This window comes from Carlito syrichta, unplaced genomic scaffold (genome assembly GCF_000164805.1).
Source record: "Carlito syrichta isolate Samal-C Ts95f unplaced genomic scaffold, Tarsius_syrichta-2.0.1 Scaffold206047, whole genome shotgun sequence".
In the NCBI taxonomy this organism is placed as follows: Eukaryota; Metazoa; Chordata; class Mammalia; order Primates; family Tarsiidae; genus Carlito; species Carlito syrichta.
The window spans coordinates 268494-292096 of NW_007150143.1; the positions used below are offsets into that span (position 1 = coordinate 268494).

At 35.0% G+C, this 23603-nt stretch overlaps 1 protein-coding gene across 2 annotated transcripts in view; it reads right to left on the reverse strand.

Annotated features, from left to right (window-relative positions):
- Positions 1-23603, reverse strand: part of FGF13 (fibroblast growth factor 13) — a 111733-nt gene that overhangs the window by 57472 nt on the left and 30658 nt on the right. Inside the window, exons 1-3 of one of the 2 annotated variants that reach the window (XM_008051618.2) lie at positions 23285-23603; positions 21277-21387; positions 15485-15588 (exon numbers count right to left, since the gene is read on the reverse strand). In XM_008051618.2, coding sequence (XP_008049809.1) covers positions 15485-15588; positions 21277-21387; positions 23285-23471 — 402 coding nt within the window. In that variant the 5' untranslated portion in view covers positions 23472-23603. The remainder of the gene's footprint in view (positions 1-15484; positions 15589-21276; positions 21388-23284) is intronic. The other variant, XM_021709398.1, reaches the window with a different exon arrangement.

The window sequence follows — 23603 nt, forward strand, 5'->3', positions numbered from 1 at the left end:
ATCAGGAAAATGCAAATAAAACCATAATAATATATCACCTCACTCAATGACTATTACCAAAAAGACAAAAAATAACAGATGCTGCACAGATGAGAAGAAAGGAGAATGCCTGTACACTGTTGATGGGAATGTAAAATTGTACAGCCATTATGGAAAACAGTATAGAAGTTCCCCAATAAACTAAAAATAGAACTACAATATGATCCAGCAATCCCACTGCTGGAGATATCAAAAAGATATATGCACTTCCAGCACTAGTCACACTAGCCAATATATGGAAATCAACCTAAGTGTCCATCAGTGGATAAATGCATTAAAAATGTGGTATATATACACAATGGGATATTATTCAGCCATAAAGAGAACAGAATCCTAGCATTAGAAGCAACATGAATGGAAATGAAGGTCATTGTGTTAAGTGAAATACACAAGGCACAGAAAAACAAATATGGCATGTTCTCACTTATATGTAGGAGCTAAAAAATGAGATCTCATAGAGATAGAGAGTAGATTGGAGATTACCAAAGTCTGAGAAAAGTAGAGGGGAGGGGGAATTAAGAGAATTTGGCTAATGCATAAAATACAATTAGATAGACAGAATAAGTTCTAGTATTCAATAGTAGAATAGGGAGATTATAGTTAACAACAATTTATTGTATATTTCAAAATAGCTAGAATTAGAACATTTGCAACACAAAGAAAAGATAAATGATTGAAATGATGGATATTTCGGATACCCTAATTTGATCATTACACATTGAATATATGTATCAAAATATCACATGTACCCCCAAAATCTGTACAACTGTTAAATATCAATACAAATATTTTTAAAATAACCTAGCACAGCAGCAAATTTCATTATTGTTCCAATTTTTAAACTAAGGAAGTTCACAATATTTCTGACAATAAAAAGACAAGTGCTTCCGTATTCAAATAGAAGACTGACCATATAAAAAGACTGTTGCTCAAATGCTTCTATATTTACCATAAAAAAATTTGCTAAATATTCTGATAGAAAATGTTAAATAAACAATAGAAAAACCTGACTTTTATTTATGAAATTAAATCATTTAATGCCTATTTGCATATATATGCATGTGAATATTAGGACAAATGGAAAATAAAGCGATGGCAAGTTTCTTTGAAAATATCTACCATTATATAATCTCCTTTACTGACTCATTGAATTTTCTCCATTTTATGGCACATCTCTTAATACAAAGATGAGACAGGGAATACTAGGCATCTGGGCCAGGACCTCCCACACTGTTGAACTCTGGGGGTGAGCCTAGCACTGATGGCTAGTTAGAATTTCAGAGAATATTAAAATCCTTAAAGAAAAAACTACATTGCATTTTCATTCTGGCTTCCTGAAACTCCTCACAATAAAAGTATCCCAACTACCAAATAGAAAGGTAACTGGGCCTGAAACAAATATAGTTCTGAATTGTGTCACACATCTGGAATTCTTATATTTCTTTACTAATATTATCCCTTGTCTGTCAGCTCCCATCTTTTGAAAGTTTAGACTGTACAGAGTTACAAAAAAACCAAAACACACACACAGCTATTATTTAGGCAGCTTGTTGCAAAACAACTTTCTTTGTGGGTCCACACCCAGGTACAAGCCTCAAGAGGCAGAGTCATTGTTTCTCTGACAGCAATGACCATGAGTGGATCATGCAAATGGATGAACATTACTAGATGTGTTATAGATATTGAAAAACAAATAAAACAACACCAGACATCTCATTGAATGCAGAAACTCCACTACTCTCACTAAGGCTTCAGAGGTTCAAGATAGCTGCTACTGAGAAGAGGTAGTAAATAAAAGGATGAGGTATATAGAGTAAAAAAGCCTTACCTCAAAATCTAGAGAAGGCACACCTCAAGCAAGCAGGATACTGGAGAGAAAAATGGGCCTTCAAACAATATAAAGTAAAGTGCTGTTCTGGTTACCCTCCATGTGGACTTATATCAGGTCAAGGTGCACAGCAAAGAAAAGAACTCAACAAAACTATTTATCATATTTCTGTGGATCTCCATTCTCCAGGTTAGTTATTGGTTTGAATAAAGTTTCATACCTAGATCAGGACACTAGCAGTTAAAATGTTTGCTGAGCCTACTTTCTTTTGCAAAATTTAATAATTTTTAGATTAAAATACCCTTGAGACATAAAAATGCACTGATTTATTGATAGCCGTACTGAAAGCAGAATTTTTTTCTTCAAGCAAATTATTCCAATTGGGAATAGAGAAGTACAGAGAAACACAGTGAGTTGGGAATGCAGCTTCTCTTGTTGGTAAAGATATTAAGAATATAAATGTAATGAACAGCTTTAACAAATAACGTTTTGTATCCACTTACTGTCTCTAGTTAACCATCTAAACACCGGGAATTGGTAAATGAGTAACAGGGATCTCAGAGCAGGAGGAGATGGAAGGGTCAAAACCTTGTTCAATTTCCTCATCATTCATGTCAATGATAAAAAATGATAATTCTTTTCGGGAAAAATAAGCACTTTCTGTTCCTCATAATACCAGGTGTGAATATATCTTGCATGTTATTGTTTCAGGAAGTTGTATCTCTGTCTATTGGTCAGCATTGTTTCTCTTTGTTATGCAGCATCACATTGTGGAAAAATGGAGAAGATATCCCTGTCTCATTGGCCAAACATTTAAAGTACACTCTGATATACCTAAAACCTTTGGTTAATTGAATCTACTGTAATCCACTTGTGCTGTGCAAGTGGGAGACTTATTTTAAATAGTCAAACATTTATCAAAACTTTAAAGCACTTCCCCCTATATTATTTCTTGATATAATTGAAAACCACTTTCCACTGAATTCAAATTTAACTCTCAATGACATATAAACAAGATCTTAATGTGATCTAAAAATTGTGGTGCCAATCAACCAATGTTTACTGTCTGATACAACTGGTAGATTTCCACAATGATGCACTCTCACCCACCCCCATCCCCAAGGCATTCAAATTGTTTCCCTAAATGGAATCTTCTTACAGTGAGTTCTGGACTAAAAATAGCATTGTCAAGCTACAGAAGTCAGGGATGAAATAGGTTATGCCAATTCTTTTTGCAGTGAATCAATTATTAACAATTAGACTCTAAACTTAGGGTAAATTTCCTTATGTACACTAGACACTGACAGTATGGATCAATGTGATCAGGGCTTGGAGTGCCTAGTACCTCGTGGATATTCAACAGGTATCTGCTAATCAATTGTTTGGCAAAGTTCCTGGACCATTTCATGCTTCAATTTATCTGGGAGTTGAGATGTGTGACTGGGCTCTCTAAGACTAGAGGAATAAAGGGAGTTTTCAGGAAATGTCTACTTCAAACGTTATGAAAAAATACAGCTCTCGACTTCAAGCCTTCCCTAGGCTCTACCTTCTTCAGTGCAAATAACACTGCAAAGAAGCTCTTCATTAACACATTTGTTACAGTGAATCAGTGTTATGACATAGGTAGGAAAACAGGAAATACTTTATACAGTATTTTGAAGAAAGCTTTAATCAATTCAATAACCAAACAACACTCTAAATAGGACTTTTGTTGCTTTAGCCTTACTGATTTTGTGTACAGTATATAGCAATCGATTTGTTATGAACAATTTTTTTGTTATAGTATTTGCTATATACAGTGGAGTTTTACCTGCTCGAATTCGTTTCTGAAAGCTATCGCTGTCATTTCCTGGGACCTCACTGACAATTATTAAAGTATTTTGAGATGATTCACTCCTTCTTTCTAGCAAACATTTTTCAGAGTTTGTATTATTACAGCCTAAGTTATAATACTTTGAAGTGTTTACATAAATGTTTATAAAATATTTTTGTGGGTAAAAATGAACATAGTCCCAAATTTTAATTATAACTGTTATATGCTATGCCAGAATTTCTATACATATCTGAGGCCCTTATGGAAAAGAGTGTCATATACTATGGCTACTGGTTTTATGCAAGATCCATCCAAGAAATCAAGTGATGATTTCCCAGTATTTCTACTTCCAGAACTGTCGAAAATATTATCAGAGTATCTGATGAATAACTTAATCAGAATTTTAGCACAGATGTGTTATCTAGTCACACATTCAGCCTGGGCAAAACATATTAAGTTTATTAGTCAGGGGTTTGCTAGTTATTAACCTTGGTTACAGCTATTAAATGATCAGAAAAAATTGTTTTCATTTAAAGTTTCCCTGTTCTGAAATCACAATTCCCTTTAAGTGGTGCAATCATTAAAGCCAATGCTGTAGCCTTCTTTTTTTTAAATCTTGTGTCTCAGTAATTCACTTTATGTAATCTTTAAATCTTAACATTTTAGAGTATCCACAGAAGTGTATACTTGAGTCCTTTAACATATTCAAACTATTCAAAAGACCTGAAAGAAATAATATAATGGGCCTGTTGTTGTATTATACACATCTCTATTAATTATTTCTATAAAGATGTGTTAAAGTATACTTTTCGCTAGACTACTGAATGATTAAGGAAAGAATACAGAAAAAACAAATCAATTACTATTTAATGAGTACAGGATTTGGTAGGCAAACTACTTCGAAGCACAAGTTTCATGGAAAAAAAGGGCAACATGAAAAAAAAATGCCTTAATGAGCTTTGTTTTTTTCTATCACGTTGTGGATTAATATGATACAAACAAGGAAGTAGAGACTAAAAACAATGTCTTCATCAAGACATGTGACTCACTGGATAACCACATAAAATAAAGCTAAAAAGTCTTGTTTTTTCTCCTTGATAAAGCTATTAAGCATTACCAAATACGTCGCTACAGTAATTGCCAAATGTTCAATGTAGGTTATATACCGGGGTTGTATACACATTTTAAGAGATATTATCTATGCATTACTTTTAGTTTGCCATAATCAGAAGTGTCTAGATGATGATGGTAACCACTCTGAACACCTCTTGTAATTGCAGAAGTCAAATATGACTTGTATTCATCTACAACTTTAAAACAGTTTTTTCCTTTCCTAAAATGTGTATACTTTTTTTTTTGACACCCTCTGTATTTAAAACTTAGAATTATTTTAGAAATTCCCAAATAACTACTGCCATCATAGCAGTAGAGCAATGAATATAAGATTAGTTTCTTCCATTTATCTTTCTTTTACGTTCATGCGTGTGTGTGTGTGTGTGTGTGTGTGTGTGTGTGTGTGTAAATATGGGGTTTTACTTGTTAAAATTCCTCTTTCTCATTCTTGCCAATTACTTCATTCTTTAGCTCCAAGAGTCTGGTTTTTTCCTACAAATATGAATTTAGCTTCAGAGTTAGTCATGAGACACTCTAACAAATGTGCCCCATGACCTCAAATTTGGAGTATTTTTTCAACTTGGCCTTAAAAACAGAAAACAGAGCCAATCTTACTCTATTTGGCTACAATCACTATTGTCTCCTTAATTTCTGAGAAAGTACCATCCTCCGTCATTCTTACACCTAATAAAATAGACCATCACCCTAAATAATTTACCAGCTTTGGTTATTTATTTATATATTTTACAGACAACCAAGGGAGAAAATACTTAGCTTTGAAGATACCGACAACTAGAGTTATCCAGTTCTATATTAAAATAATTCCAAGCTAAATTTTCTTTCAAATTTTAATGAAATTTCTATTAATCATAAAGAGTACTAAACATGAAATAATCTGTGACTTAAGAAATGTATTTTAGCCTTGAATATTATGCTAATTTACTGGTATTCTGAAGGAAAATCTAAGATGAATACTGCTACTTCTATATAGTTTTCACTACAATAATTTTAATGACTTCTAGCTCACTAGCACCAACTCAATCACTGAACATCTCTTTAAAACATAAAACCTAGATCCTTAAGCTAGCAGAGCCATTTAGTAGTAAATAAATTTGCTTATTTTCTTAATTTTACTCCGGTAAAAAGTTAATTTTCTATATTTTGAATTTCTACTGATATCACTAAGAAATGTATGTGTATAATTACCCAGCAACCCATCAGTCTAAATTGAAAATGCCATCAGAAATGGTTAATACTGTAATCATTGAATATTTCATCAAAAACTTATTAAATATATGCTATACACCAAAACAGGGAACCTATGTTTTGATACTCAACAGTTTTCCAATATTATATTAAATAAACCGAATACAACAATTTATTAATGAAGTAAAATATACAAATAAACAAAAGTTGCAATCAGAAGGTAGAATTTATTTGTGCTTATGTTTTTTGTTTTGATATTTTGATTTGATAACAATCACTCTCTTCTTTATTGGCTGTAGTATTGCTTATGTTTATTTTAAAAAGTATTTTCTTGCATAATTGTGTCAATCTTACTTCCCTAGAGAGCTTTAACGATTAAACCAGAATTCTCCATTCAATTATATTAAATTTGTAATCCTCTATAATAATAACCCTAGAAGTTAAATTATATGTACTTGGTGATATACAATTTGACATAACTCAAATATTTTACATGCTCCCAATATTTGCTAAGAGTATATTCATCTGAATTGATTGATTAGTTCAACTAAACTTTAACACCCCTTCTGTATTACAGTAAGAGCTAGATATGTAAAGTCATATAATTGAAATATAGTTCATAAATTTCCACACACTGAAATCAGAAGAACTAAATAAATCAGCAACAAACTAAGTCCACAGTTAACAGGTAAACAAACTGAACATCCGAGGTATCTTAACATGTACAAAACTTCTGACCTCAAAGTATGAAATTAAAATATACATCAGAAATTATTTTAATGTACGTGGACAATGTAAATAACTCTTTTATTAAATAACTGTATGTAAGCACAAGGTGTAAAATGTTGAATTCAGAAAATCCTTTGCTGCTGAGTTCTATTTTTTAGAACATTTGTTGACTTTAAAAAGTACAGGTTAATTGCTTCTCCCTCAATTTAACTGTCGGTATTTCTATATGGCACATCTGAGAGTCATTGGTCATCTCTCAATGTATTGACTTTTGCTTTTCTATAAAGGTTTGGGATTCCTGAAAGTATAATATTTAAAACTGAACTTTTCATAGCAGAATATTTAAATAATCTCAAAGTGTTTCCCAATAAATTGTTTACTATTTGCAAAACAAAACCAAACAAAATCCCAAGAGCTATACTGGGGAAAATCAGATACCCTTTTGATTGTATTATCAAAATTAATATCACCAATGAGGGACAGATGGACCTTGTGTGTCTCCAGATGTGGTAACCACTAAGGACAGAATATCACCTAAGCAGTATTGTGGCTAGAAATGTTTAACCTCAATCGAATCAAGAAAAAGCATCAAACAAACCCCACATTGGGAATGTTTATTTTTAATAAGGGAAGGTAGACTTTTCTGTCAAAAATGCCATGCCATAAAACACAAAGAAAAGCTGTAAAAATGTTCTAGATTAAGGAGACTGAAAAGATATGTCAAATCAGTGCAATAACTGACCCAATACTGGATCTTGTACTGAAAGAAAGCATGCTATAAAGAACATATTTGTCACTTGACAAAATTAGAATATGGATAGTGGATTAGATATTAATACAATATCATATTAGTGTCAAATTTATTGCAGTTTTTTGTTGTTATATAAAAAGAATGTCCTTATTCTTAGGAAATACACTTCAAAATATTTAGGAGTAAAGGGTCGGGACATAACATACACTCAAATGCCACAAAAAGTTTGATAGAGATTAGATAGATAGATAGGACACATGATAAAGCAAATTGAGTTAAATAAATTAGAGGATAGAGTATAGGGTGCTCTTTATTCTAGTGTTACTCTTGCAAATTTTCTGTAAGCTTCAAATTATTTCCAAATAATAACAAGTTTTTTAGCAAAGAAATTAAAATTGAGTTTATGAGGACATATCTATCTTTCCCTTTTAAGTTTAACAAAGTAAACATATTTATTGAGAAAAAAATCGCATTCACTCATCTCGGCACTAGGGCTACAGTAATGAATAAAATAAATGGAATCCATGTTCTCAACATCCTTCCATTCTAGTGGGAGAAATGAGGAATAAACATGGAAAATAATAATTGAAAACAATGATAAGGCCTTAAAGCAGATAAATGCAGATAATATAGACAATGAATTTACTGCTTTAGTGAAGGTTGAGAAATGAACAATGAGAAGGAACCAGCTATGCAGGTACCTGAGGAAACAATTCAAATGTCCATCAACTGACAATGAATAAACAAAATGTGATACAAACATATAGTGGTACATTATTCAGCCATAAAAAGGAATGAAGTATTGACATATTCTATAATACATATGAGTCTTGAAGACTTTATGCTAAGTGAAAAAAGTCAGTCACAAAAGGTCACATACTGTATGATTCCATTGATATGGAATGTCCAAAATGGGCAAATCCATAGAGACAGAAAGTAGATTAGTGGTTGCCTAGGACTAGTGGAAGGAATGGGTCATGTCTGCTAATTGGCATAATTTCATCATTTAGGGTGAAAAATATTCTAGAATTACATGGTGGTGATACACAACTTTGTGACTATGCTAAAACTAATTTAATTGTACATTTTAAATGGGTGAATGTATGGTCTGATATGTTAATTACATCTTATTAAAGCTGCTTTAAAAAAAGAAAGAAAAATAAAAGTAATGGATAGTAGGAAAGTAGTCTGTCACAGAGGCCAGGTCCAAGAGTATGGCCATGAGACTGGGAAAGCTGAGAAACATTAGAGCTAAAAAGGTTAAGGAACTCAGAGATCAGGTTGTTGTATGGATCATCTACAAGGGTCCTGAAGTTACCAAAACAGTTAACATAAAACTAATCATCTCAATTTCAGTGTCTGTGAGAACAAGAAAAACGACAAGACACCTATTAATTGGATTATCTGCAGTAAATGCTGCATCTCAGGCTGCCATATCGCTGCCCATCAGCAAAAGCATTCTAAGTAAATGTATCCAAGTATTTATACATACACACACCTAAGCAATTAAATACATCTTTAAAGTATGTTTGGAGGCATGGTCACATGGATAAGTTTTTTATTTCATATTTATATTTCTAACATTTAGTATGTTTAAATCAGTTATTCTTAATTTCTTTTACAATTGTGATATGGGTGTCAAAAAATCCATAACATTTTTTTTTTTTTTTTGAGTTGGAGTCTCACTCTGTCACCCAGACTGGAGTGCAGTGGCCGCAGCCTCGACCTGCTGGGCTCCGGCGATCCTTCTGCCTCAGCCTTCCAAGTAGCCGGAATTACAGGCATGCGCTACCATGCCCGGCTGATTTTTTGATTTATTGTAGAGATGAGGTCTCGCCAAGTTGCCCAGGCGGGTCTCAAACCCGCGGGCTCAGGGAATCCACTCACCTCAACCTCCCAAAGCGCGGGATTACAGGCTGAGCCACCGAGCCCGGCTCATAAGATTATTTTTATACAACTAAACCAAATGTGTTTTACTATAATCTACAAATTAACTTAAAGTGTATGACATTCTTAATCTTAAAAGAAAGCAAATCCAATTTGTCAAATAATAAAACAGGTAAAACTAACGTGTGACAACGGCTAAAGTTGGGATTGTTTCATTTGGCTAGGATTGTTTCATTTGTCACTATTTTTGATAGCAATTCCATTAAAGGAGATTGTATTATGAGATGTTGTGAGTGGTATGTAAAACCATGTGATGAGAGAATAAACTTGGTAAGTTTAAGGTATGTGAAAATCACCCAGTAGTGAAGAAAAATATGTTCCCTTAATTCAGATTCCAAGTCTGACTGAGCTCCTGAGACCAGTAACACAAGCTGTCTCATTCCCATGGCATCAAGCTGAGTCTCAGAAAAAGACCTCCTTTCTGGTATTGCATCTGGTTTGCTGTGGTAGTCCCAGGAACATAAAACATGCTAGTAAAATCACTCCTGCAAATTTTTTTTTCTGCATTTTGAAATACATGAGTGAAAAAGACTTACCTATCAAAGAATTTCTACTTATCTACACATTTTGGCTGCTCCAAACTCAACCTAAGCTACAGTGTGTAATCTGGAAATAGAAAACCAGTTTTGATGAAAGGTAAGTAATTATATGGGTAAAGTTACTGATAAGGAGTTCTAGAATATTCCAAAAAAAATTTAAAACATGCTCTTGGTTTAACTTTGAGTTTTTATTATCCTGTTTGTCGTATCTGTTACTACTACTCTATTAAAATAAATACTACAACATTAATAGTTTTTCATATTTAAGATTTGATTTTCTATAGTTAATGTTTATTTTAAGCAGTTTTGAAACATTTATTATAATAGTTTTATGCTAGTAAATATTCATACTGTGAAATTTTGAGAAACCCTCAAAGGCTTGTGTACAACTCATTATTGCTGATTACAAAAGGTAAGTACAAAGTTCTTTATGAACAATAAATAATAATTTCCTGCAATTCCAAAAATATTTTGTGTCATGGACAAAAGTAAATATGTTATGAAATAATGGCTAATTATGATTCTCTGTTCCACCGATGGTTTTGCACTGCCACTTGAGCCTACATCAAGTCTGTCCCCAATGGCAACAAGAATGAAAGGGGAGGGGAGGGTGCAGTGCAAGGATTCTGAGATTACTCATGGAAAGTAAATTGCTGTCTGGGTAGCAGTAATAACACAGAGGTGTTGCATCTTTATTTAATAGATAAACGGGTGGCGGGGGAAATTGTTGAAAATATATAAAACTGAACTCAAAAGAAACTGAGGGATATAAAAGCAGAAATGCAAAAAGAAAAGAAAGAAAGAAAAAAGAAAAGGAGATTAAAATAAGAAAGCTCTTCCTAGGATCAACATTTTTCATCATCTCAAGATATAGTCCTTCAGAAAAGTAAAGGCAATTTGCTTGCAAGAGCAGAAAAAGATTGGCATCAGAAATTTGAAATAAAGTGCATGTAAATTCATGGTTTCTGACTTAATTAGAGGAATGATCCTCAGTGCTATTCAGCAATCATTTTTCTTAGTACCAGATCACTGGTTATTATAAGTATCAACTGGGGAGATTTAGAAAATACTCATGGACAGACCCAACCCTCAGATATTTTGATATAATTAATCTGAGTATAGCATAGTGAATGGAATTTTTAAAGGTCCCCAGGTAACTCTGATGGATAGCTAAGGTTGAGGACCACTGTCTGATTAGAGTTTGGTATCAGCAAACATTTTTTGGGTAAAGGGCTAAGTTATTTGGTAAATAATTTAGGCTTTGTGGATCATAAAAGTTCTATCAAAACTGCAGTTCTAGTGCAAATGCAGCCATAAACAATATGTAAATGAATGGGTGTGACTGTACTCCAATAAAGCTTTATTTACAAAAACAGGTGGTAGACTAGGTTTGGCCCATGGCCTCAGTTTACCTATCTCTTATAATTAAACTGTTTCATCTCTCCTTGCCCAAAAGAGCTGTTTCAACCCGTTGCCTATGTACTCCTATGCCTCTGACTTTTAACAGGTGACCTCTTATTCTATTTTAATGGAAAAATACAGGTCATCCAGCAGGAAATCCTTTAACTTCCTCATCAATCACCTGCAGACTCAATAAAACTATGTCTGCATCTGTCCTCATCTCTGTGCTTTCTATTACAGAAGCAGTACACCTTCTTTTCAAAATGAATTTAAATCTTTCACTTGGACTCTGAATTTCATCATCACCATCCTTCCATCTCTTCTGGGGCTCCACTCCATAAAGGATCAAATTTCCTATTTTTTTTTTTTTTTTGAGTTGGAGTCTCACTCTTTCGCCCAGACTGGAGTGCAGTGGCCGTTCCCGGCCACCGCAGCCTCGACCTGCTGGGCTCCAGCGATCCTTCCACTTCAGCTTTCCAAGTAGCTGGAACTACAAGCGTGGGCTACCACGCCTGGCTAATTTTTGATTTATTGTAGAGATGAGGTCTCGCCAAGTTGCCCAGGCGGGTATCGAACCCGCGGGCTCAGGCAATTCACTCACCTCAGCCTCCCAAAGGCGCGGGATTACAGGCTGAGCCACCCAGCCTGGCAAATTTCCTATGTTTTAATCATTCCTTTTCTACTTGTTTCTTTCCTTCACTCAGCAAACATATTCGAGTGTTTTTTCCTTAACCAAGTAACCCTTAAACTTCCTCAACACTGTATCCTCCTTTTTTTAAAACTCACCCAATTAGCCCCTTTCCTTAGAAATCCTATACCTACTGCCTCAACTTCCTCTATTCCCATTCACTCCTCAAGCCACTACAGTCTGGCTTCTGTTCCCACTATTCCACTGAAACTACTCTTGTCAAGATCTCCTAAAAACTTCATATGGTAAGACCATGGTTTTACTTGTTTTCTCTGAAGCATTTGACATGGCTGACTCGTTTTAAAACTCTTTCTTCATTTAGCTTTTGCAATATCATTATATCTGCCAGAAGTAGTAGTTCTGCTGGCCACTTCCATGCTGTTATTCTCTAATATTGTTTGACAAACTCTCTTCTTATGCTGCATATTCTCACAACTATTCGCATAGAATCAACCACTACCTTCATGTGATAACTTCCAAGTTTTATCTCTAGCTCACGTATCTTTCTCATGAGCTTGGTCCATATTTTCAAATATTTCTTGCAAGCTGTATTCAGGTGGCTTCTTCCCCACATCGTCTTTCTCCCTTTATTCCCATTTGATTAATAGCTTCACCATCAACTCAGATGCCAAAGATAAAGTTCTCCCTCCTCCTCATGATCCTTGGTAATCCACAGAGCACTATTGTGTATATTAAAAAAAATATGTGTACCTGAAGACACTTCATTTCCATCTGTGCAGTGAATGGCAACCATACATGTTCAACCATATACGGTGGTCTTGCTTTTTTACCCCCAAATCTAATCTGCTACTAAATCTACTGATTCAGCAATCCATATTAATTTAACCATTTCCACTGAAACTGCTTTAAGGAAGACCAGAATCGTTCCACACCAAGATTATTTGCCATAACTTCTTAACACACATTTTTTTCTTTTACTTGTCCACATCAGTAGCCCCTTACCCTTCCTTTTTGTATTCTTGCTTTCTCCTTAGGTCATTGTAGTTTCCTATATTCTTTCTTTAAAAGACAGTTGCAAAACTGCACACCATATTTCTGTAGTAAAAGTGCTTCTGTGCTAAGGAAGAGTGATGCTTTCTCTTTGGTCACCTTCTCTTCTTGATAAAGCATGATACTTTATTGAGCTTTGTGGTCTCAACAACACTAGTTGCTGAAGTCATTAAGACAGACCTCCATCCTAACAGAGTTTGGGCACCACACTTTAAATAAGATAACAACAAAATGAAGTGCTCACTGAGAATAGGAATCAACATGGTGAGGTGACTTCAAGTCATAAGCAATAAGGAGTAACGGGAAGAACTGGAAAGTTAATCATAAAGATAATTCGGTTTTTTATCCTATAGTAGAACAATTTGGATATTTTTCCCCTACATGAACAAAAAGATCATCAATCAGGCATTTTCCTCCTTAACAAAAACGTGGTACCCTTTCTCTAATCTGAAATGCTTATTTAAGTGTTTTTCCCTTAATAAGAAATGCATACAAGGTGTTCCACATTTGGTTGTCTATGGCTTACTAATAGTGGAAAGAAAGTCCACCAATCTAAAATGCAGATTCTCCTGGGAAGCCTGTCTTAGAAATGAGCTCAAATTGACATTTTTCAGTTTGTGGAATAATGATCAACTTGAAAGTAGGTTACACATTTTTAATATCAAATTTTTAAATACAATGCTGAATGTCCTGATTCCCTTGAGTAGGGGTACCTGACATATAACCTAAGTTAAATGGTTTTCCCCATTCTTACTTGGATATTATTTCAAAAATTTATTTTTATTGTATTGTTGCAAGATTTATATTTAGTCAACCTTTCTCGTTGGAGCGCCATAATGGGGGCTACAACCCAGTGAAATTCTGGATGCTTTGCCAGTAATTACTCTTTAAGCCTTTTGGGATTTGCCTTCTCAAAACTATTCCCAGTATATTCCATTTTCTTACTATGACAGTATAATAGTTTCAGAAAGCATTATTTTTTTTTTAAATCCTTCCTTTGCATCTGGTCCTGTTGAGGAAGATCTAAATAAGGTTACTTGTTGATCTCAATGAGGTAATTCAAAATCCTTTTTATTAAATTATACTACCATTTAATGCAGAAATATACAAAATAAATCACCTTTTCTACCATTGACAGTAGCACTGTATACTAAAGTGACACATTTCTTCGTTTTCCATAAAACTAAATCCATCGTTTAGCAAAAAGAATAAAATCCCCATAATTATTATGTAATCAGACTGTTGCAATGGTCTAGTAGGAATGCTGATAGTGACCAAAGTTTGAGGTGTATCCTGAAAATTATCTTTTTATCATAGTTTTTATTATAATATAAATGGAGTGTCTGATTTACCAAATGAACAGACCCTTTGTGGTCTTACTCTTATCCTACTTCTTTTCCATCTTGGCCACTGAAAAACAGGGTGATGACATGTTCTCCAGCATGTCTGCCAAGAGTCTTTCTGCACACTTGGCTTTGAAATAAATTCAGATAACAGGAGAGCAAGAATTGTTAAATGTAAGTGTTTTACTTGCAGTTTGAGGAATAGATTTCAATGGACATATAATAGCCTTCTTCAAGGCTGGCAAGTAGGAAGTCTGACAAGAAATTTTCTCTATTTTAAACTTCCTATCCTTTTCTTATAATACAGGAATTCAAAACAGATATTTAAATAATATCATATATCAAATGGTCTCCTGTAATCTGAAACTAGATCTACTGATAAGAATACAATCTTAACCCTCAGACTGTACCATTTTTCCTTATATTTAAATGTTTTTTTAAATGTAAAGTTTAATTTAGCCCCATTTTCTGTATTGCGTTGTAGTCTATTTTGCCTATGCATTTGCCTGAAAAAAAGTTCCATTTATCACTCTGCTCACTCCAAACTTGTAATAGAAAAGCAAGCATGAATTTATATTTGAGGAAAAGTTAAATTGTACTTGATGAAAATAGTATTTAAATCAGCAATTCTGCCCTAATTGAGAATAAGAAATACAACTCTAGAGACAATTCTAGAGCTGGTCTTTATGTCCTAGGATTGATCTGAGGGAGAGATCTCATTAATTTTTTTAGGAGTAAACATGGATAAATATGTGTTTAACTGAGTTATAGAAATGGCTTTGTTTTCCACAGCTGCAAAGCATAACAGTAAGACAGACTATTATATGCCACATAAAAAAACCCAAATGACATTGTATGCAAAAACGTTCAGTGAATCTTGGATTATATGCTAAAATGTTAGCTTCAAATGATTAATTGATAATACATATAATTTTCACAGGAAGTTACTTTGTCCTTTCAATGAGATATTTCCATCAACTCATCACAGAAATCTGCAATGATAACATATAGCACATTTTCTTTCATATCAGATGAAAACTAGAATAGTCAAAACATGCAAATAGTCAAAAGCTTACCGAGGTGTATAAGTATCCTTCACTGTTCATTGCCAAGTACAGCTTGGTTTGAACTCCTTGAATAGCCACCACTCGAAGACCCACAGGGATGAGGTTAAACAGAGCTGAAATTAAAAACAATATGAAAACTATGTTACAATTCTGAATTTCATAGCTTTTCAGAGTATCCAGCAGGACTGTCTGGTCCTCCAAAAGTAGTATATACTTGATGAGGGGACACACACACACACACACACACACACACACAGTGAATAGATAGGGCCTCCCTCATTCTACCATTTAGTATACTTGAGCCACACTTGCAGTCACATAGTCTCAAATACCCAGGAGAAAAATGGAAGACTTTGGTCACAATTCCATGATTTTTACAGTGCTGGATGTGGAGAATCTTGGAAAGATTCTGTAATCCTGGAAAGACACAGTCCCAGGAATTGGTCTGTACATTTAATAGTGCCATTCTCAACAAATTAATGTTTTAAACTACTCTCTTAGCTAACTGCTGAAATTCTCACAAGAATAGTTAAAATCTACCAGTTAGGGAGAGAGTCCTAGACTCTCAGAAGAGACACTAGTCCAATTCCTTTATCTAAATCATCTGTATTGTTTCCTATGCAAAACAAAACGAAAATCCAGGCCTTGTAAAAACAAAAAAGTCATTTTGTAGTCTAATGTCCCCATAGCAGTATTTTTTAAAGAACCAACATTTTCCAATATAAAGTTGATAGGACTTTTAGTTTTTAGTCTCCAAGAACTAAAAAGGGGTTTGTTTTTACTATTGTTATTATTATTATTATTATTATTATTTGCAAAATAGTTGCAAGTGGGCAGCCAGTTGGTGCTAGTGAGGACTTCATTTCTCCATTTGAAGATTTGACTGTGTGAAACTTACACCCAGGCTTTCCTCACAACCACACACCACTCACTGGAGACAACCAGTGGGTGTCTTCCCACTACCAGCTGTCTACTCCCTCCCACACGGTGAATAAAAATAAAATGGTACATTTTTAAAACGTAGTGCTTGCCACACACACATTTTGAAAATAGCCTGTGCACCTTTCTCTCAGGAGTCGTAGACCAGTGTTGATGGTTTTTGCTTTATTTTGTAAGTTTATTGAGAATGATAAATCAGTCTGCTGTGGTTTCTGTGAACAAGAACGTAAAGGAGTCACCACATGGGTAAGAATAGTTTTTTCTGGGATGGCTTATCTCTGTGCATATATTTTCTGCTGCAGTAGATGGAGTAATATGGAAGAGAAATACTAATGAAGAACTAATATTCCATGGTGAGCCAACAATATATCTTTCCCTTAAAATCAGGATGTTACCAAAGAGGAGCTAGGACATATTGTACAGTTCAAAAGACAAGTGTTCCTAACACATGCCACTGATGGCACTTCATTCAATACTCGTCAAATTAAAAGCTGTGCCCTTCTGTTATGTGAGGTAAAGGAAAGTAATAGCACAGATTGCAAGCCAGGATCTTATGCTATATTTGACAATGCAATGCATAGGCATGAAGTCTGACATCTTTGAACATGTCATGTATATGTCATATCTCTTTCTTTTGACAATGCCTTGCTCACAGCAGGTGTTCAACATACATTTGTGAATTGATAGCAATCTGTATGGTGAAAACATGACACCACATATTTGGAAAGTAATATATCATAATCCTATTTATATAAAAAACTCATAATTGAAAAATTTTGAGATCTAAAAAACCAAATCAAAACTTCCATATGGGTTTGGTTTAAAAGCCATATCACTGCATACCACTTGACAACTATAATACCAGCATATGTTTAGAACCAAATTTAGTCATAGTAATAGATGACAAAGAATGATAAATGAATTTCAGAATTATTTCTAAAACTTCTTTTTTTGCACAATATTATGAGTCTTCTTAGTTCTCTTACTACTACTTGTAAAAAGCAGAAGTAAAAAACAAAGAGAGATTGATTTCATCTTCACCTTGTTCCCCAATCACTCTCTGACTCAAGTTTTAAAGAGCAATGCAGTGCTTAAATTTCAAATATGAGACAACAGTAAGAGGAAAGGAAATACAACAATCAGCAATCCATTCCTGGAATTATCTAATACTGAATAATGATACTAACTATATAGAATAACATGAATTTTTCAGTATGTACATAAATTTCTATGAAACCTGATTCAAAAACAAAAATACCACCCCAAAATAAAAATTTGAAGAGAGTAGTGAATGTAGAGAGTGGCTGGTCATACTTATCTTTTTATTTCTTTAGACATTCAAGATAGATCATAAACGGGACTGGTTTGATATCTGTCTAAAGAAACAGTCTTTCCAGATAAAAATGCAAATAAATGATATCGAGATGAACTTAAAGTGAATCAATATATTGTTATATGTCTTTGTTTCTCTATATCTGGAGTACCTTATGGACTTAATGTATTATTTTGATCAGGATTAAAATATACTAAATATTAGAAGAAAATGCTTGATTTTATCTGTTTATCTAAAAGAGGCTCATTAAATACCTAAAATCTCTTCTTCCATTTCAAAATTTTGAAGAAATAAACAAAGGAGTTTTTATTTATTGTTTGTTTTCTGTTGTGTCTACATAAAAACATTCAAACATCTTCTACCTTGAAGGACCTCCTTCTCAGAGCCATGAACTTTAGTTGGGATTCAGTGTTTCTGAAGATAACACTGAAGCCATGCTTCTTCATCAGTTGAACTCGGGTCAGTTTCACAAAAGGAAATAATTAATAAAAGTATATATTAATGTAGACTGGAAAGACTCGACATGTTGAACTGGTAAGGCTACTGCACATTTTAAGAGAAAGGACAAACTATTATTTTAAAATAGCTTTCCTTGCCACATGGAAAAACTACTACCACGAAATGTCTGTCATCTTTTCCTTTTCAGAGGAAAATACATCATTTATAATGGCTGATTTTTTCATGATGAGATTTTATTGGACTGACATTTACCATCGAAATAAATTTCCATAAGGTAAGCTTAAATACATAATATCAATATGTTTTTAGAAATGGATATATCTAGGTAAATATGACCTGATTTGTTTTATCATGATCTTGCTTATCATATTAAAATTAAAGTAACAGAAAATTAATCAAATTGAACTAAATGGGAAAAATATAATTAATTTTTTTAAAAAAATTAAGTAGTCAGAAAAATAGAAACAATACCAAGGATACATATTAAGGAAATACTATATAAGTGAAATAATGATTGTTGGGGGGAAAAAGTCACTTACAATATTGTTCTTCTCACTTAAAATAATTAATGTAAAAATTAATGCTATCCGGGCTCTGTGGCTCAGCCTGTAATCCTGTGCTTTGGGAGGCTGAGATGAGTGGATTGCCTGAGCCCGCGGGTTCGAGACCCGCCTGGGCAACTTGGCGAGACCTCATCTCTACAATAAATCAAAAATCAGCCGGGCATGGTAGCACGTGCCTGTGGTTCCAGCTACTCGGAAGGCTGAGGCAGAAGGATCGCCGGAGCCCAGCAGGCCGAGGCTGCGGTGGATGGCAGAGGACACTGCACTCCAGTCTGGGTGACAGAGTGAGACTCCAACTCAAAAAAAAAAATTAATGCTAAGAAAATTGCTTGGCTTTAAGGGAAAAATAAATTTTATTGGCTAGAGTTCTTAACATATCAGTTTAAGCAGGAAACCTTTTTCTTTCATAATGAATGACTTATGTTCCACAATATCTTCAATCGAGAAGCTAAGCTAGCTCACTAACTTCTAGTCACTCTTAGTGTCAACTTCTAGTCACTCTTAGTATCAACGGTAGAGCCAAGACCCACTGACTTGGTATTTCTTTCGAGATACTTTCCATTTGTATGCATCATGTTATGAAAATACTTACCTTTGGTTGACTTACCTCACTTTATTTCAACTGCTTAAACACAGATCATTGTTATCAGGCTATGTTCTTTAAAGGTCTTTCAATGTCATTAGAACACAGAAATACCATGTGTATTAGTCAGAGTCATAAGGCAACCAAAGGCAGAGGCTATGCATATGTAAAAATTAAAGAATAAAACCTACTACATTATTTAAATTTCCACAGTAAGAAATGGAGACTGACTTGTGTGTGTATGTGTCCCCTGAAATGATCATATGTAGTATGATCTCCATGAGTTCGATATATCACTCTTAATAAGACACAGCATATGAATTACCTATTTTTTATTCTTTCTTTTCAGGAGACAAATATGAACACAAGACCCAAAATATTTCCTCTCTGATTTGCACCTGAAGATATTTAAAATTATATGGGGACAACTTGACTGGGTGAGGCTCACTGGCAGCTAATCATGAACTTTCCTTCAATAATGCCCAGCAGACTAATTTTCCTGAAGCACTTTGGAAAACAGAGCAGGTTATATCCCCTAACTCCTTCCCCAAACACCCATTTGAACAAATAATCTATGGGACTTTTATTACCCATCATCATGTACTCATGTCTATTATTTGATTACAGTAAAGCCCTTTGGTTATACTTAGCTAATTGCTTACACATAGAAGAGTAAGCATAAAAGAACAACTGGGATTCACCATAAAACTTTAATATCACAACAGTACAGTAACAGGATTTTTGCAAAACAGTGAGGAACCATTTAGTATGAAAGTTTTTTATCACAGGTACCAACAGAGCTTTGTTCAAGGGTAATTAAAGTGACTTGCTCTTGAGGTCATAGCTTGGATGTCAGCCCAGGAAGTATTCCTAAAAGGCATGAAACTATTTACATTTAACACTGGAATCCTTGTCAAAGGCTTTGCTGTTGGGACTGTTGTCAATGGCTTTGCTGTCCGTAGCCATGCATCTCTACAAAAGTTGCAGAGTACTCCTTAGTATTCAGACCTACTTTCCTTAGCTGTTTTCTCAGTTGACAATGGGAATATTATTGGAAATGTATCAAAGTTTGAGGGCTATTCAATAGAAATTGAGGAAAACAGACAATGAATTGTGAGAACTAAGTGTTTTGGCCTCCTAGACCATTCAATAGATCTCCAGAAATCTATAAATTGAAAGAAAACACTAATTATTATCATTGAAGAGAAGGCTGTACTATTTGAGAGTTTATATCTGTATAACTTCAAATAAATACAGCATATATAGTTAAAGATTATGTAACATCATGGAATCGCCTTCCTTCAATAATAATAAATAAAATCAATGTTATTTTTGATGTGTTTCCTTTTTAGGTTCACTATTATGGTCTCCAACTTGGTCTTTACTTATATAGTGACTAAAAATAAAGCACTAAAAGAAATCCCTTTACCCACCTGTAGTGGTATCTCAGTGTTAAAATCCCATTAGTCTCAGGGTTGTCAGTACGTGTGTGGAAGGAGTAGCAGTGAAAGCTTGTAATAATGAATTCTCGTGGTATGAAACCACTCCTCTCTCTTGGGTTGAGACCGGATCTTAAGAGTAGAGATAACATGCTATTTCAGGATCAGTGTGTGGGTGAGTAAATTTTCTGTGGGAAAAAAGTAATAAAATCCAAAGGACAGCCACAAATCTATCTAGATTACCATGGAGATGACATTTGGATTACTTTTCAGATGGTGTCAACATTATTTGCTCTAGTTTATTATTTTAGATATTTTCATGTTCAACTTCTTTTAGGTTAGCCTGTGTAAACAGGATTATGTAGTGTGACTACGTTTTACGTTCACTTCAGGATTTAGCAAGAGTTAATTTACTTAAAAATAAATAAAAAGAACACAATGTCAACACCATGCTGGCATATACTATTTGTTTTGCAATAACTTACTGTAAGTGCTGTCCTCATCTTTGGTGCCATCAATGGTTCCATCGGCCTGCAACTGCAAGTGGTAGCCCTGTCGGCTGTAGAGTTTGGTAACTATACCCTTAAGTTGAGGCTCTGCAAAGAGAACAATGGTTTGGATCAATTGATAAACTGTGCATATGTACTGAAAATACGCAGAATTTACAATCTTAATTTCATTTACAAATTTTAGTGGAAAAAGTCAAACTACACTTTTAAAGAGTCATTTGGAAGAAAGAAAGCAAAGAAACAAACTCCAAGTTTCAGAATAAATTTCCAAATGGAAGAAACATTTGATTTCTGCCTGGAAACACTAGTAAAGCACTAAAGCTTATGGCAGGGTCTACAGTTTCTGACAGCTTGCCCTTTGGCTTACAGACTGGTACTCTATCTCATTAAGTTTTCTGAATGGATTGGAGAATGGTATATTCTGCCTTTTAACAACGTGCCACTTTTCATGTGGAAGGAAAAGGAGAAATACAAAAATCATTTAGAGTTGTTTGCCAACCAGGAAACAAAAACCCACTAGCAAAGATTTCCTTCAGAACTACCACAATTTAAATAATCCTCTCCATTCTAAGGTTGAAAATGCATACATGACCCAGAACCCCGACAAAGGATCTATACTTAAAAATTTGAGCCTTTGATACAAAAAAGGAGGAAGGAGATAAAACAACTGTCACCATACCCTATCATATTAATTATCATTATGGAAAATGGGTGTAAAGAGTAGGGTTTTTGTTGGTAGGAAGAAAAATGAGTGCGTACTTAATTTCAAATTTAATATCAGCAATATAATTATCCAAAATATGAGTTCTTAATTTAAATGATTTTCAATTATGAATCACCATAGATTAATCAAGTGCCTAATTTACCAATAACAGCCATGTTATCCAAAATTTGCTTTTACTGAATACAGACACCGGCGCTGAAATAATATTTATGTGATTTTTCAAGTCACATAATCATGCTTTGCAACCACTTAAACCTTTTAAAAAGAAGCCTAATTTCCAGCTAATGCATTAAAAACTTTGTACAAACAGAAAGCGTATGTTTGCGTTTTCATCCCCGGGCGTGTAGAACACATAAATAGAGAAATAACAGATCGATGAGTAAGTCTGATTTCCTGAAATATTTATCTAGTAAAAGGTAGAGAATTTGGTTAAGCATGGCAAGTAAGCTGCATGTTCTCCTGAAGGTCTACCTTGACGCAACCTGACACCTAGAGCTGTCAGAATTTTCTGTCACCGGAATATCGCGCTACTCTTATCACTGAAAAGGTTCAAAAGGACCCACAATCCAGCTATGAGTTTAAGTTCCCTCTTCAAGCCTGCATTTTAGTAGCAAGTAACCACAGTTTTACTAGTCTAACCAGATAACTAAGCTCTTTGCCGCAAGGTTCGGGAAATCCACCCCACCCCCGCCCCAGCAAACATTTCAAAGCTGCACCACAAGTCAAGTCTGTCCCAAAAAGCTTAAAAGTAATCAAAGAAACGTAATGCCTAGACAGCAGAAGCCCACATCCCTTGGGGGTGGAAGCTGGAGGAGAAGGGTCTGACAGATAGAGATAAAGGCAAGAAAGGGATTCCCCAGGCTCTAAGGAGGAGGGAGGGCGGATGGTGTCTGCCCAGCCCCGTGCCTGCGATTTCCATGCCACACACATTTAAACCCATGTTTAGGTCACGCCTGCCCAGAGTCCACTGGGCATGCACACATGTGACATGTCTGAAGCCGAGGGCGCGCCTCCTGGGCAGGATATGCACCCAGGCTCTGCGCCTGTCCCAGGGCAGTTGCAATGCAGCAAGCCTGTTACTGTTACGAAGGAGGAGAGGAAGCAATCACCTTCCCACGCACGCACACCAGCTAGGTGGCCTCATCCGCACAAGATGGGCCAACGACAAACTCACCTACGCTTACATACCCGTCCCCCACCACCCCCTCCATACTTGTAAAGTATAAAAATAAAATTAGATAAAATAAAGCCCATTCCAACCTGGTCTTCTTCTGCGCCTCTTCTTGGAGCCGAAGAGTTTGACCCGGGAAAAGACATTTAACTTGTTTTTGTCGCAGCTAGTCTTGCCTTTGCTGGGGCTGCTGACACACTTGCAAGCGTTGGATTTCTCCCGCTCGCGGGCTTGTCTCTTCTGACGGATCAGCGAGCTGGCGATAGCCGCCGCCATGGCCACGACGCCCACCACCACCACTTCTTTTGCTGCCCCTCTCTGGGTTCGCCTCCTCCTCTTTCTTCTCCTCCGCTGCTCGTCCGCTGTCTCGCGCCTTCACCGCCTTGGTCTCCTTAGCCTGCGTTCGCC